Source organism: Egretta garzetta, unplaced genomic scaffold, assembly GCF_000687185.1.
Source record: "Egretta garzetta isolate BGI_Z169 unplaced genomic scaffold, ASM68718v1 scaffold130, whole genome shotgun sequence".
In the NCBI taxonomy this organism is placed as follows: domain Eukaryota; kingdom Metazoa; phylum Chordata; class Aves; order Pelecaniformes; family Ardeidae; genus Egretta; species Egretta garzetta.
Window position 1 is genome coordinate 1,618,125 of NW_009258284.1, and position 12,711 is coordinate 1,630,835.

At 40.6% G+C, this 12,711-nt stretch overlaps 1 protein-coding gene across 4 annotated transcripts in view; it reads right to left on the minus strand.

Moving 5' to 3' along the window:
* Nucleotides 1-12,711, minus strand: part of AHCTF1 (AT-hook containing transcription factor 1) — a 43,899-nt gene that overhangs the window by 14,834 nt on the left and 16,354 nt on the right. For all 4 annotated transcript variants that reach the window (XM_035892245.1, XM_035892230.1, XM_035892238.1 and 1 more), the window contains 19 exons: nt 12,498-12,679; nt 11,960-12,021; nt 10,922-11,050; nt 9,624-9,714; nt 9,447-9,536; nt 9,144-9,284; nt 8,264-8,368; nt 7,416-7,509; nt 6,749-6,872; nt 6,582-6,638; nt 5,266-5,412; nt 4,298-4,485; nt 3,984-4,128; nt 3,756-3,887; nt 3,021-3,168; nt 2,771-2,921; nt 2,228-2,323; nt 1,506-1,692; nt 53-250 (listed from right to left, as the gene is read on the minus strand). In XM_035892245.1, coding sequence (XP_035748138.1) covers nt 53-250; nt 1,506-1,692; nt 2,228-2,323; nt 2,771-2,921; nt 3,021-3,168; nt 3,756-3,887; nt 3,984-4,128; nt 4,298-4,485; nt 5,266-5,412; nt 6,582-6,638; nt 6,749-6,872; nt 7,416-7,509; nt 8,264-8,368; nt 9,144-9,284; nt 9,447-9,536; nt 9,624-9,714; nt 10,922-11,050; nt 11,960-12,021; nt 12,498-12,679 — 2,467 coding nt within the window. The remainder of the gene's footprint in view (nt 1-52; nt 251-1,505; nt 1,693-2,227; nt 2,324-2,770; nt 2,922-3,020; nt 3,169-3,755; nt 3,888-3,983; nt 4,129-4,297; nt 4,486-5,265; nt 5,413-6,581; nt 6,639-6,748; nt 6,873-7,415; nt 7,510-8,263; nt 8,369-9,143; nt 9,285-9,446; nt 9,537-9,623; nt 9,715-10,921; nt 11,051-11,959; nt 12,022-12,497; nt 12,680-12,711) is intronic.

Below are 12,711 nucleotides of genomic sequence, written 5' to 3' on the forward strand. Positions count from 1 at the left end.
ACAGTCTATAAAGCCTCTAACTGTAAAAATCACTAATGACAGCCCAGCTTACCCTAACAGTCCATTTTGCATTTGAGTTCTCTTCCCTGGAAGATATTCTGGGTTCCTTTGCTCGTAGGGGAGGAGTAACTGATCGTCCTGGAGATGCAGAGGGAGTTGCTAAGGGTGTGGTGCGAAGGCTGGATCTGAGAACAGGCTGAGGAGTAAACCCAGGAAAACCAGAAGCAGTCGTGGCCAAAACTTTAGCTCTCTGTGAAAAGAAACAAAACCGTTTACTTTAAAACCAGTTAAATCTTCAAAGCACAAGAATTCCCTGTCAAAAGTATTACTTTAAAATACAAATGGACTTTGTAGCAGCAGAGAAGACAAAGCCTGGCCTCCACACTGCTCTTTTTACAGTTTCTGTAACTTTGGAATGATAAAAAAACGCATGCCTTTTGTGCTCTTTTGGCTTTTTCTTTTTTCTTTAATGCCAACATAAAATGATATTTTTCAAACTGATTTCCTGAAGAAACAAGGGTATGGCATCTTGTTGTCTGCAATGTTCTCTCCCATCTCAGTAGTTCTGCAATTTCTACGCTGCTCTTCTAGAGGGCATACAACTTCAAAGGTTACCCCAGATACGGTGACTGAAAACACTGCTGTGCAAAATGGCAATCAGCAAAGCAACAGCGATAGCTTGTTTTCTCACTAATTAATCAGCCTGCGCACCAGACTAAATGGGGGGACACTGCTGTAAAAATACCTATACGTCTTCATCTAGAAGCATTGGGGTCTTCTTAGCTCAGTTCAAAAAAGATGGTACAGTATTGAAAGGGTTTCAGAGGACGATAATGAAACTAGCCTAATGATAGGGACAACAGTTAATGAGAAAAAGGTTGTAATTGAGAGTCATCACAACTGTTTTGTTCAGGAGGGCAAAGGCAAAAAGATCAGCACCAAGAAGACAGGTCAACTGTTATTCCCTTGCACGAGAAGAGTCTGACAGCAGTGAATGGAAATACAGCCTAACACAAACAATTAGTAACTATAATTACCACAAAACACCATCACTGAATTTGACAGAGACTGACATTACTTAACTGACATCACTTAGTTAGCGTATACATTCTTGCCTGTAGCTATGCAAGTCAAACTAAACATAGCTATTGAGCCCTTAAATAATGAGATAGTTAAGCTACAAACTGCAGCTTCAGGTGTCAAAGTATATTGAAAAGTCCAATTTTAACTTACTTTGTTCCATGCAATGAAAATAAGTGTATTTCACAAAACTATGGGACAACATGCATCCTGCAGTCAGATTAGAACTCCACTTTCCCCTTCAAGACTCTTCCCAAGGTACCGCTTCCAAAGGACAGCGTATACAATAACCACATGCATACTGAAAATATCCCACAATTTGAATCCAACAGTGTTTGTGTTAAATACTTTGGTGGTTCCACATTAAAAAACGTTTACAGGCTTTTGGGTTTGATTGGTTGTTACAGGTTTTTTAAAATACAAACCTTAACCACAAGAGGCGTCTCTAGTAACTTCAGCTCTGGTGCTCTGGAACCTGAGATGGAACCATGCATATTTGACTTCAGTGGGCTGGATGCCACCAATGAAGCAGAAACTCTCCATGGTGACTGCCAGCCTCCATCCTGTGCTGCAGAACATGAAGGAACAGGACGAACCACCGAATCCAGCAATCTGTCAAGATACACAATTTAAAATAAGAACATAAATAAATAAATGAAAGAAATCACACTGCGTTCCAGAAATCTTAAATGATACATAACAAAAAACTTTCAATTAACAAGAAACACAGGTGAACCCTCGCTGTTGGGGTGATGTATCAAGGCCCATGAACAAGTTACAGGCATTTTCTTTTGTGTTTTTAATTACTTCTTTACACTTCATGCCTAATTTCCTCAATCACTGCCTCTGAAGCAAGACTAATCCAATTTTAAGTTGCACAAGCAATGTAATTCTCACAACAGAAGAAAATTCATCTGCATTTCAATGCTGGGACTACTTCAAATTCTGCAATGAGGTGTGCCTCTAAGTAGACCTCTTCTTTAACAGATAGGAAACTAAATGCAAACAGAACATTTTGCAAACACATACACACACACACACACACACACGTGTGTCTGTGTGTGTGTGTGCGTGTGTTTTATATATATATATATATATATGAGAAGCAACACTTTTTTGAAATATTCATCCCGGAGATCTACTGTACCTGGAATGTTTTGGTGAAAATTTTAGTGTCCCAACAAATGCATCGTGCAACTCTGCATCAGGGAGAGGATGTGTGAGGCCTGGCAGTTCTGTAGCTCTAGGACAAGAATTAAAAGGAAAAGGTAACTGACTTTCATTCCCCTGAAGTCCAGGGGTAAAATCAATTGACAACTCCTGGCCTCTTTGCTGCTCCTTACGATTCTGCCTCTTTTTAAGTAAAAAAGGCAGAAACAAAGAAGAAACTGGGTGGAAAGTGGTAAGAGAGTACTCTTTAATCACACAATCAAGTCTATCAAAATCTATACACCAATAGCTTGATGCTAATTGCAGTTTCAGTTTCAGCTCTCTGAAATTCTGTAAACAAAGGGTCTCTCACCAAATAGTACCTGATTCTGAAATGTCATATATTGTATGTGCAAAAAACACAAACAAAGCTTTACTCAGGGGCACCTTCCCTCCAAAACACTGACATAATTCAAATGGATTTTTCTCTCTCTCTCCAAACATATAGCTCAACACCGAACTTTGTTAAAAGGCTGCTTACCTATCATGTTGTGAGAAACGGGTTTTCTGCTCATTTCCTGCCCGTACTTCTCCAATTTTGGACAATACCTGACTGATGAAAGTTGCTCTTGTATGCACATTCCCTGAATTAGCTTGCTTTGTTACTGTTGATAATGGCTTTGGTCTTGTGACTGTAGAGCAAGGGGGGGGGGAAAAAAAAAATACCAGCCTTGTGTAATCAAAGGGACGGCTATTTGCCCATTATATTCCCCCTCCCCACCACAAATTACCTTCTCTTAAGACCGGTGAAGGCAAATGGTATGGCTTGGCTCTCTCTGCAGCCAGCTTCCTTTGAACTCTAGGAAGGATCTTGCCATAGTGGTCTAATATAGAATTTCTGGCAGCTGCTCTCTCTCTCAAGCGAGGATCACAATCATTCTGATGAATGAAAAGCGTCATTAGTTAACTCTTTGCTTTACAGGAAGTTCATTGCACCAAAGTCTGTGCTATTTCTAATCAGCCACTAAATTGCCTCCACAGATCGAGTAAAGCACATCCACTGCACAGAACAGCAAGCACACACCAATTTCACCTGGTATTTTTTGCAAAGTGGAAGGAAGACTTCAACAATAACAGAACGTACAAGTTGAAGTTAAAACAGTTCTGGCGCTTTGCAGAACCTTGTTCCGATAGGCTTGTCATCCCCTGCCATTTTCAAATGGCTTGCAAAATGGCAGGCTTTCCCTTGTTTTGCCCGAAACACCTCAGATGCAAACAAGCTGGTTTAGTTCGTGGAGTCAGCAATGGTCTGTAACATTTAATTTACAACTTTGCAGACTAGCGTTGGCGTTGTGAAATATTTTGCTGAATTTTGAGGTTCAGCTGTAACTTAAGGTATAGAAACCTATTCCTAGCATTTCAAAGAATGGCATAAAAAACAAAGCAGGACTTTTCTTGAGTACGCTCAGAAATGGTTAGTAACACCTAACAGAAATTTGCACATTTGATGGAACCTTTACGCTTACCGTAAGATTCGCCTTCATTGCCTGATTCAGCTGTAGTGCTGGGATGTACCTGGCACGCTGCAGATGGTGGACTAAAAGAAACTCATGATTCTGAACACCAGCACTGGTCTGTAAAAACTTCTCCAAACACTCCTAGGAGAAAAACAGATGTCAAAAATCCATTCTTATTCTGCCTCTTCTCTTTCCAAAGGGACAATTGAGACTTTTTTTTTTCTTGTCCACACTTACCTGTTCAGTCTCTGAGAGAGGTAGCTTCAGTAAGTCCTCCATCAGTCCCATCTCCTGACAGATTTCATACATGTGTTTCAACAGCTCTTCCATGTTTAACGTAGTGGTATGTTGCCGCAGCAGACCCCAAGCCTCCATCACACACCTGTAAGTAGGTTTTTTGAGATGCAAAGGCATATTAGTATAACCAAAAAGGTGCCCCCAAAGTATTGTATTCAAAGCTGAAAGGAACTTCAGGCAATCGTGCTTTCTATTATTTGTTCTCCACCTTTCACAATATTTGACCACCAAAATGGCAGGATAGATTCCTTTACCGATTGGACAAGAACACCGTGAGGAAAAGCCGCACATCACTACTGCCTGACATTGGTGGCTTCATCATCTGTATGTATCTGAGGGCTCGCCTGTGTTCTCCTTGGCACACAAGGGATCGAATGATTCTCGTATGTTGCCACGACACAGTTTTGACTGTAGCTGGATGAAGAAACAGGGCCAGCGAATTCTGTAGAAGTGAGAGATCAGGTGTATTAAGATCTATACATATGCTCATGCAACACCAGTATTCCAACGTTTCTTAAGAAAGAGGCAATGTGTCTTAAATAAACTTAGAGGGTTAACTAATGGAACACTTGATATAGGACATGTAAATAACAATTCCTAAGTATTTGCAGAAAAAAACATTCAATTAGCCATACAGAACAAAGTGAGTGTTTTAAGAGGAGTAATTCACACCCTTCTAGGGTAACCAAATCTCTTGTATACAAACATCACTTATTTATAAAAAGTGACTAACTCATAAGTCATTCCCCCAGACAAACAGATTATGTTAACATCACGACAGGCAAAGAACAACCTGCAGCATCAGAAAGAATGTGAATTAGGTTGGGAAGTCACTTTTGCAGTTTTCTGCCTCCAATCTTGCTGCTACGATCAGAGTTTTACTATTTCAAGTACCAAAACCATTGCTGTTGAGAAAGCGCTCGACTGGTCTGCTGGCAACAGCCTAAACAGATGGCTTTGAAAAGTCAAAGATCAGGCATTATTAAAGTGGGTTTCTTCTTGGTTTTAATCAACTTCCTGTCAAATTAAATTAGATTAATACATTAATTAAAACAAAAATTCAAATCATAATTTCTCGTTGAAGGTGTTGTAGCAGCACTACCAAAAAAAGCTTGTAACGCTTCATCACCTGGTATTAGCTAAGCACCAATCTTTTAAAACCATTCTTTAGATTATAGCTTTGTACTGAGATGTATGGCTGACTAAACTGCAACATACTTACTTCATAATCGTTGTGATCTAGGAGCCAAAAACCTTGAATAAGCTTAACAAGACCCCAGGGGATAGTAAAGGCGGTTGGGAAGGAGTCGATGGAAATCTCTGCTTTATTTGGAACGGAATGCGTGATATCTAGCAGCAAGTAAATTGTCTGGTATCAAGTATCTCGTTAAGGCTAATGAAGTTGCAAGACCAAACATCTATCACTATACATTTAGAAAACCATAAAGAAATAAGAACATAGAAGCAGTAGGAGGCAGAAAAAAACTAATGTCTTAGCCTTGCCATTCTATGCTATGATAACCTGAGGACAGTCAGGGCCTAGCAACAAAACTGCATTCTGCAATAATAAGCAGAAAGACAGACTCTGGTATTTCTGTAAGGCATTCCAAAAGGTTAACTTCAGATATTTAAATACTTGAGTTAGAAACTCAGGCTCCCTCTGTTGTCAGTGCAGCTACCAGTCGCACATTCAAAACCTTTGAATGTCCAACGCTTCATTCTTAAGGCAAGCAAATGCTACAGTTGGTTTTTCCCCCCTCGCTTCCAGAGTGCATAAAACAACATAAATGACAGTGTCCTTACAATACAACTTGAGTTCTGAATGATTAAAACCTGATTTAGAACAGTATGTGGATCACTCATTGGGAACGTCATTTTCTCTTTCTGTTTTCAGGGACATATTCTAGCAAGACAGCTCTGGGGTACAACGCTTTTTAAAACCCCTGCTCTCCAGGCTCCCCTCTCACCTTAGGCAACAAACAACAAACACAATTCTGTAGATTTCAGCAGCTCTAATTAAGTTTCTGCCAATGACTTCTCTCTTCTCTCCCCTGTTTATTACTCTGCATGCTTGCACTTGTAACAGAGCAAAAGCAAGCCCTGGTAGCCGTGCTGGAAAATGGATGATTTCAGCAAAAAGCAGGTACTGGTAAACCCCTGTTAGAAATCCCTTGCTCTGAAGCAGCACTTTCTGCTGCATTTGCTACAGATAAGGGTGCTTTAAGAAGTTAAAATCTGTGTCAAATGTTGAGAAAAACTAAGGGAGGTTTCTGTCTTTAACATCTCTTAGGAAGCCTGTTTTCCCATATCAGAAAAGACTTGGCAACAGAACATTAAAGGAACCCTAAAAAATCCACAGTACAAAGAAATAAAGCAATGCTTCTGTCTATGACTTAATCCTAATGAACATAAATGTTTTCATTTGCATTGTGTTGGAAGCCCAAGCTAAAAAGTGCTGTTCAACATGCAGGTGACAAACATTCAAGAACATCTGTGTGCGTATACTGAAGGGGTAATGAAAATAACTAGGAAGGATACAATTGCATGCTTGTCACTTTCTTCAATGCTTTCGAGCAAATACAGATCCAGCAGTGCCTGAAATGAAAAATTACACGTTTTTTAAAAACTCCTGTCCTTCATAAATCATTGGCTTTTGGGGGTGTGCGTGTTGGTTGGTGGTTGTTTTCCATGAACACAACACTCACATGTAAATTAGCAGGTGGATACTTCCCAGTTCCTCCTTCATCTCTCCGCCACAACTTCTCAACTTGATCTCCTAACTGGGAAACCATGCCATCAATCATCAAGCAGTCAGAATCCCATTTTCCTCTGGAACACAAGGAAAACAAGGATTTGGACAGAGTAAAACACTAATTCCAGCCTCTCAGTGTAACAGCTTTCCTCCAGCCAAAACAAATAAGAAAAATCTGCCACCAGTCAAAGCAGATTTAGGCCAATACCATTATTACCATCCATTCCTAGTCAGTAAGAGATTATTTTTTTTTTTTTAAAAACACGCTTTCTTCTGTGTCCAAAACGATTGTTCCATGAACACCGGCCTTTGCTGAAATGGAGACGACTGATCCTATCCTAATCACACCATCTTTTTCAGTAGTAACAAACTACACAGATTAGCCAATGAATTAAGTACGCTACAAAAAAATGGTGATGCCAACAAATGGCATTAAGCAGAGGTACAGATAAACATTTTAACACAGGAACGTGTTCAACAGAACATGTGCATCCCAGCAGTCAAGAGTATCGCTGGCAAAAGCATTAAGGATAGCGAATACAACTGTTGATATCGAAGCCATCCACTTCTGCTTCTCAATTTTCAGTGGAAGTGTTCTAGAGTTTCCCTCTAAGCCTTACCTTGATAAATGCTCAAGTTTCTGCCGATGACCAGCGTAGTAGCTCTGAATCAGAGGATAATTGTAGATAGGTCTAGACAAATGCATATCATCATCTACAGGTGATAAAGGAAAAGCAAGTTCAAGAAGCAAGATGACGTTTTTAAATGAAAGTTTTTAACAAAAAAAGACAGAAAATCATACAAGCTAAGCATCAAGAAGCCTCCAACTTTGAAAGAAGCCAATCCTGTTTCTGCCTTTGCTAAGAGAGCCGTAATCAATTCTTGCTCAAGTGCCATTGCAAGCTTACAGCCGATGTAGCGCTCAGAACCTGTAGCGTAAGCTGAAATAGACTCTAAAAAAAACAATTCTCAAAGGGAACGGCTTTTGAAATAAGTCACCTGAGCATTTGTGATACCATTAAGGCTGACAACAGAACTTATAATCCATTCAAATAAAGAAGTCTTTCCAACGCGTATTTTTTCCTCAGGCAATAAATAACAAGTTCAACGCACACAGGCAATGCTTTTACTGTAAAAGCAAGCGTTCCAGCAGGTGCTGTTGAATTGTACTTTCTTTAAAGGCCCGAGTATTTCAAGCTATTGGACACAAGCAACAGCTTGAAGTCAGAGGCTTATTGCTATTCCTAGAAAACAGCCAGGAAAGGAACTGCTTGCATTATTCTACACCCTGTATTGGAAGAAGCTGTAAAATCTCAAGCGCACCAACAGAACTTCAGCATACGCTGTCACTACACCAGCAGGACTTCTGACGGACGAAACCTTTACAAAAACACAGCTAAGCACGTGTTCATAGCGATCACTTCCTGCATAGTCTCCTTGTTACACATGTCTCGCAGCTGATGCTTACCGAAACCCTCTGGAAGGAGACTGGATCGGCAGAACCAGATGACCACTTGCGCATACAAAGAAATGAGGCTAGTTACCACCCGCTTATTTGTCAAGTCTGCAAAACCTGAAAAGAGGCAGAAGATGACCTTGGTTATGCAATTCCTTTCACTTTTACAAAACTCCCTTCATCATACTAAATAGAAAGCATAAAAATAACACTGTAGAAATCTTTGCCTTTGCAATTTTCACTCCGTTATCACTTCCTTTTTTGAAGGAAAAACACCCACAATCACCACCAAACCAAAAAGCAACTCGACAAAGAAGCAGATTCGCTAGAGGTTAAAAGAAACAAAATGAAGCCTGAGGTATTAAATACACTCATGAATAAGACATCTGTTTTTCATGTAGCAGATAGTTTTACTATAGCAAAGGGGTATTCTCTTTCTCCCTCTCAGTATGCCCAGAATTCCTAACGTGAAAAGCTATAGAAACTCAGGTAACTTACAAGTTACTCCTTTATATTTTTTAGTCATTTGCAATACAAGATCTGCATGCCAGTATACATTGCGAGCTAAGAACTTTTTAGGTCTGTTGAGAATAATTGTCAGCATCACTGCTTTCAGTTGCTGTAATTTCAACCCAGTTGCTCACATAGCCTCTTGTGGAATGCAGCCTTCCCTACCTGCTTCGCATGAACTCTACAGCAACCTATTTCCCTGAGCTCAGTGCATATTAAGTGGTAGTCCCAAATTCTCAGATCTAAGCCCCTCCGCCCAGCTAAATTTGACTGTCTTCCAGTCCGCACAAACAACAAAAGCTCACACTTCCACAATGACAGCCCAAGCATAATTCCAAAGCTTAACAAAACATACCAAAGACTTAGCAATACTACTACAAACCTTTTTCAGTAAGCTCTCGTGCTTCCGTTAGGAAACAGCTTAAGATGGCGCTAAGGTTGCTCAAGAGCAACTGACAGTGCTGAAGAGACCGTAATGTCTGTGGGTCAATGAAGTTGCAAGAGCCATCAAAGAGTGGAACACCTGTTCAAGAAGAAACGTTAAACCATTAGCCTACAGAGCAACACCAGAGTTTCAAAGTACACCTAGAGAACCGTGTGCAATATCATAGACCAGCAGATTACTGAATAAGCTCAATGAGAAGGAATGATTTTATGTTTGCAGAATGACTACACTAGTACTCACACATTTGGTCAAAGTCATCTTTTGTAGAGATCACTTTGTTCCACGTCCACTCAAGAACAAACCGTAATTTAGTAGCAGAACTTGGCTGCTCTTGAAAACAAGAGAACAAAAAAAGAAATCAATCAAGAATTTCAAAATAAAACCTATATAACATAAGAGCAGCATAAGAAGGATTACCTTCAGATGCCCAATGTTTAATGCATCCCGTCAGAAGTTCTAAAGAACCTGTCTGGACAGCAGCTGACAATACCGCTTCTAACTGCCCCTCCTAAACATAACAGACAAAATAAAATGAGTCTTACATACTTTTCAGTATCCCAACCATCAGCAGTAAATGCTTCTTTCTAACTGTATACTCATTTGGGCGTCAGAAAGTAAATTAGCACACATGCAACTAATTCCACAGTCGTCGTCTTAATTCTAGCCACAGGCTGGACTCCTTGTTGGTCTGAGGAACATGTTACACTTGTCCTCTGACATTCTGACTTAATGAAGGCTAATTCTAACCTTCACTTGCATATCTCTGCACCATAGTCTCAGTTTACTGAGTTCCAATTAACTCTTTCCAGTAATAGCCCCCACTAATACCCATTACGCATTCCCTGCCTACAAGTTTGCCATCAGGAAGGCATGAAGGGGACAGCACAAATACACGGTTTGCATGGAGACAGTGACGCTAAGGTCAAGCAGCTTTCTAGACTATGAAGACAGGAAGCAGTTCTGACACCCAAACCATTCAGTTATCACTTTCTAAAATGACAGAAAGAAGCGGTGAACCATTGAAATTCTAACAGGTTTACATCTTAGGCTGTTAGGGGTGAAGCCACTCTGGTGGGATAAAGCGGATAGAAGGTAGTGGGTGTCATGAGATCAAGATGATTACGGTGTTGGGAGCGACAAGAGGGCAGTCGAGGAGTACACTGGGCTACTGTAGCACAAGGCAAAGGCTACAGAGGTGAGGCTCTGCTTTGAGAGGCTGCAGAAAAGCTGACTGATGAAGGGAAAATGAGGGGAAGTGGTGATGAAGTTGTCAGGTAGAGCTGACCACAGTCATTGTTTACCACAGCCCACTTCCTTGTAAGCAAACGATCACATCTAGCGTAGCAAGCTATGTTTCCAATAGCTCACCTCCGAGTGAGACACCCCCATCATCAGTTACTGCACTGAACGTAATGCTTTGAGAAACTGGCGGGGACGAAGATCGTTTGGAGGGAAAGATGCTTTCTGCTGTGCATGACCAGCCCTGACTGCATGTTTCCTTGTGCCTACCTGTGGCACAGAATTAATAGACAGGTCTCTAGAGACAGATCAATTAGGGCTGTTGCCAGCCTAAGTAAGTTTGGATCCAAGAATACTATTGCTTCTGCTCATTAAAGTCAACACCTGCATTTCAATACAACTTGCAAATGTAACCTCTACAGCCCTGTCAGACAAGATGGATGTCTTTCCCCCTTAATTCTCTGATACGCACTCACCGGACTCAAACTGGATGGCTGGACATCAGCTAGTCTTGGAGACAGCAAGCCAGCTACAAGACACCTCCCGTAGCAGTCATGAATGGCTTCGCTTATTGAAGGGCCAGATTTCTTTAAAAAATTCAAGGTCTGAAACAGCAATCAAAAACCACACATGAAGACCGCATTATTAGTCAATCACTAAGGTTCTGCATAACCACTCAGAGAAAGAATAGAAATGTTCACTTAAACCACCAGAAAGCTTGCATCAGTAACGTGCTTTAGGTTAGCAATCTGAGTAAGCATTACGGTGTAGAGTCTTAAAAGATGGCACCCAAACTAACAGTTACTAAGTTTTTGTCCTGTAAGACAAAATACCAGCCCTTGCAATGTTTAATAAAGTATTTTCTAGATTCTCTGTCCATACACAGGCCTTTCTACGTTCTACATGTAAGTTAAAACTAACACACAACTTTAAATCACACTTTGGAAGACCATTTCTACGCTTGTTTGTGTAGAAGCTGAGTGATGTTGGAAATATTTAGCGAGCTGAAACTTAATTCAACATTACTTGCTACAATCTGTCCAGTGGCTCACAAGTTATGATCTGGCCAAGGTTGGGAGGGAAAAAAATTAATTTCTTCTTAAACAGTTAAATAATTTTTGTGTTCTCCATTCTGTCCTCCTTTCTCAAGGTAATCCAAGATCAAAACCCTAACTCAGACTATGCAGGCAGTTCGACTGATGGGTAATGAAGTAGTCACAGCTTTCCCTGACTTCTACAACGTTTTTGTTCTTGCTCCTAGAGCAATGCTGTGTTCCTTTCTAGACATTCAGGCCCTCATTGTGCTTCAATAGGAGACAACGGTAGTTTTACAGTCCCAATAGTGGACCTAAGCCATTACCATTTGCTTAAAACTGTCAGGATACAGTTGCAATTATGCATGCAGATGGGCAGGATGAGCCTAAAATGGTCTCTGACACTGAAAGCAGTGCAGTGGATAACTTAGAAAAGGTACAGCTCTCAACATTCTCAAGAAAGATGCAGTAAAAGATCACCTCCTTCTGGAAGCCGGTGCAAGCCATGTGAACGACTCCGGAGTTCAGCAAGCACATACCATCTGCAGACAGAAGGAACCTTTGACACCATCCTGTACTCTCACAGTTACATTATCACCCATTTGTATTTTTTAAATAGCAATATCTGGGAGGACGTAACTGAGTACCCATTTCCTCCATCAGATCACTTACAAATTTTTTCAAAAAAAGTTATTACTGTGTGTGCAAATTCTACCTCTAGTGCTAGTGAAGTGCTGTGCTTTGAGCTTCAGTTCAAAGTCATTTCATTTTACCACCACCACCACTTCACCGGCTATATTACAAAAGCACCAAACCCCAAAACTCAGCAGACTGTCAGATACATTTCGCAATATTCAATACTTTCCCAGTACAACGTAATCAGGGTTGGGTTTGTGGGGGTTTGGGGTTTTTTGGCTTTGCTTTGGGTTTTGAGCGAAAAACAACAAACAAGAGAACCAATAAACAGCAGTGGACCTCAACTTAAGCTTACTACTCCCCAAAGCAGTGAAATACCTACCAAAATTATAGGTGCTTGGATTAAAAAACTGGTCGGGTGGTGGATAAGAAGGAGGGACTCCTCGACTTAAGCTCCGCTCATGGACCAGAATATCCAAAATGAAGTTTGGGGAAGTCATGTTTATTACAGTGTCCAGTGACCACAATGCAAAATAGGGGCAATCATGAAGGAGTTCTTCTGGGCTGAAAGAAAACAAGTACATAAGCTAAACACC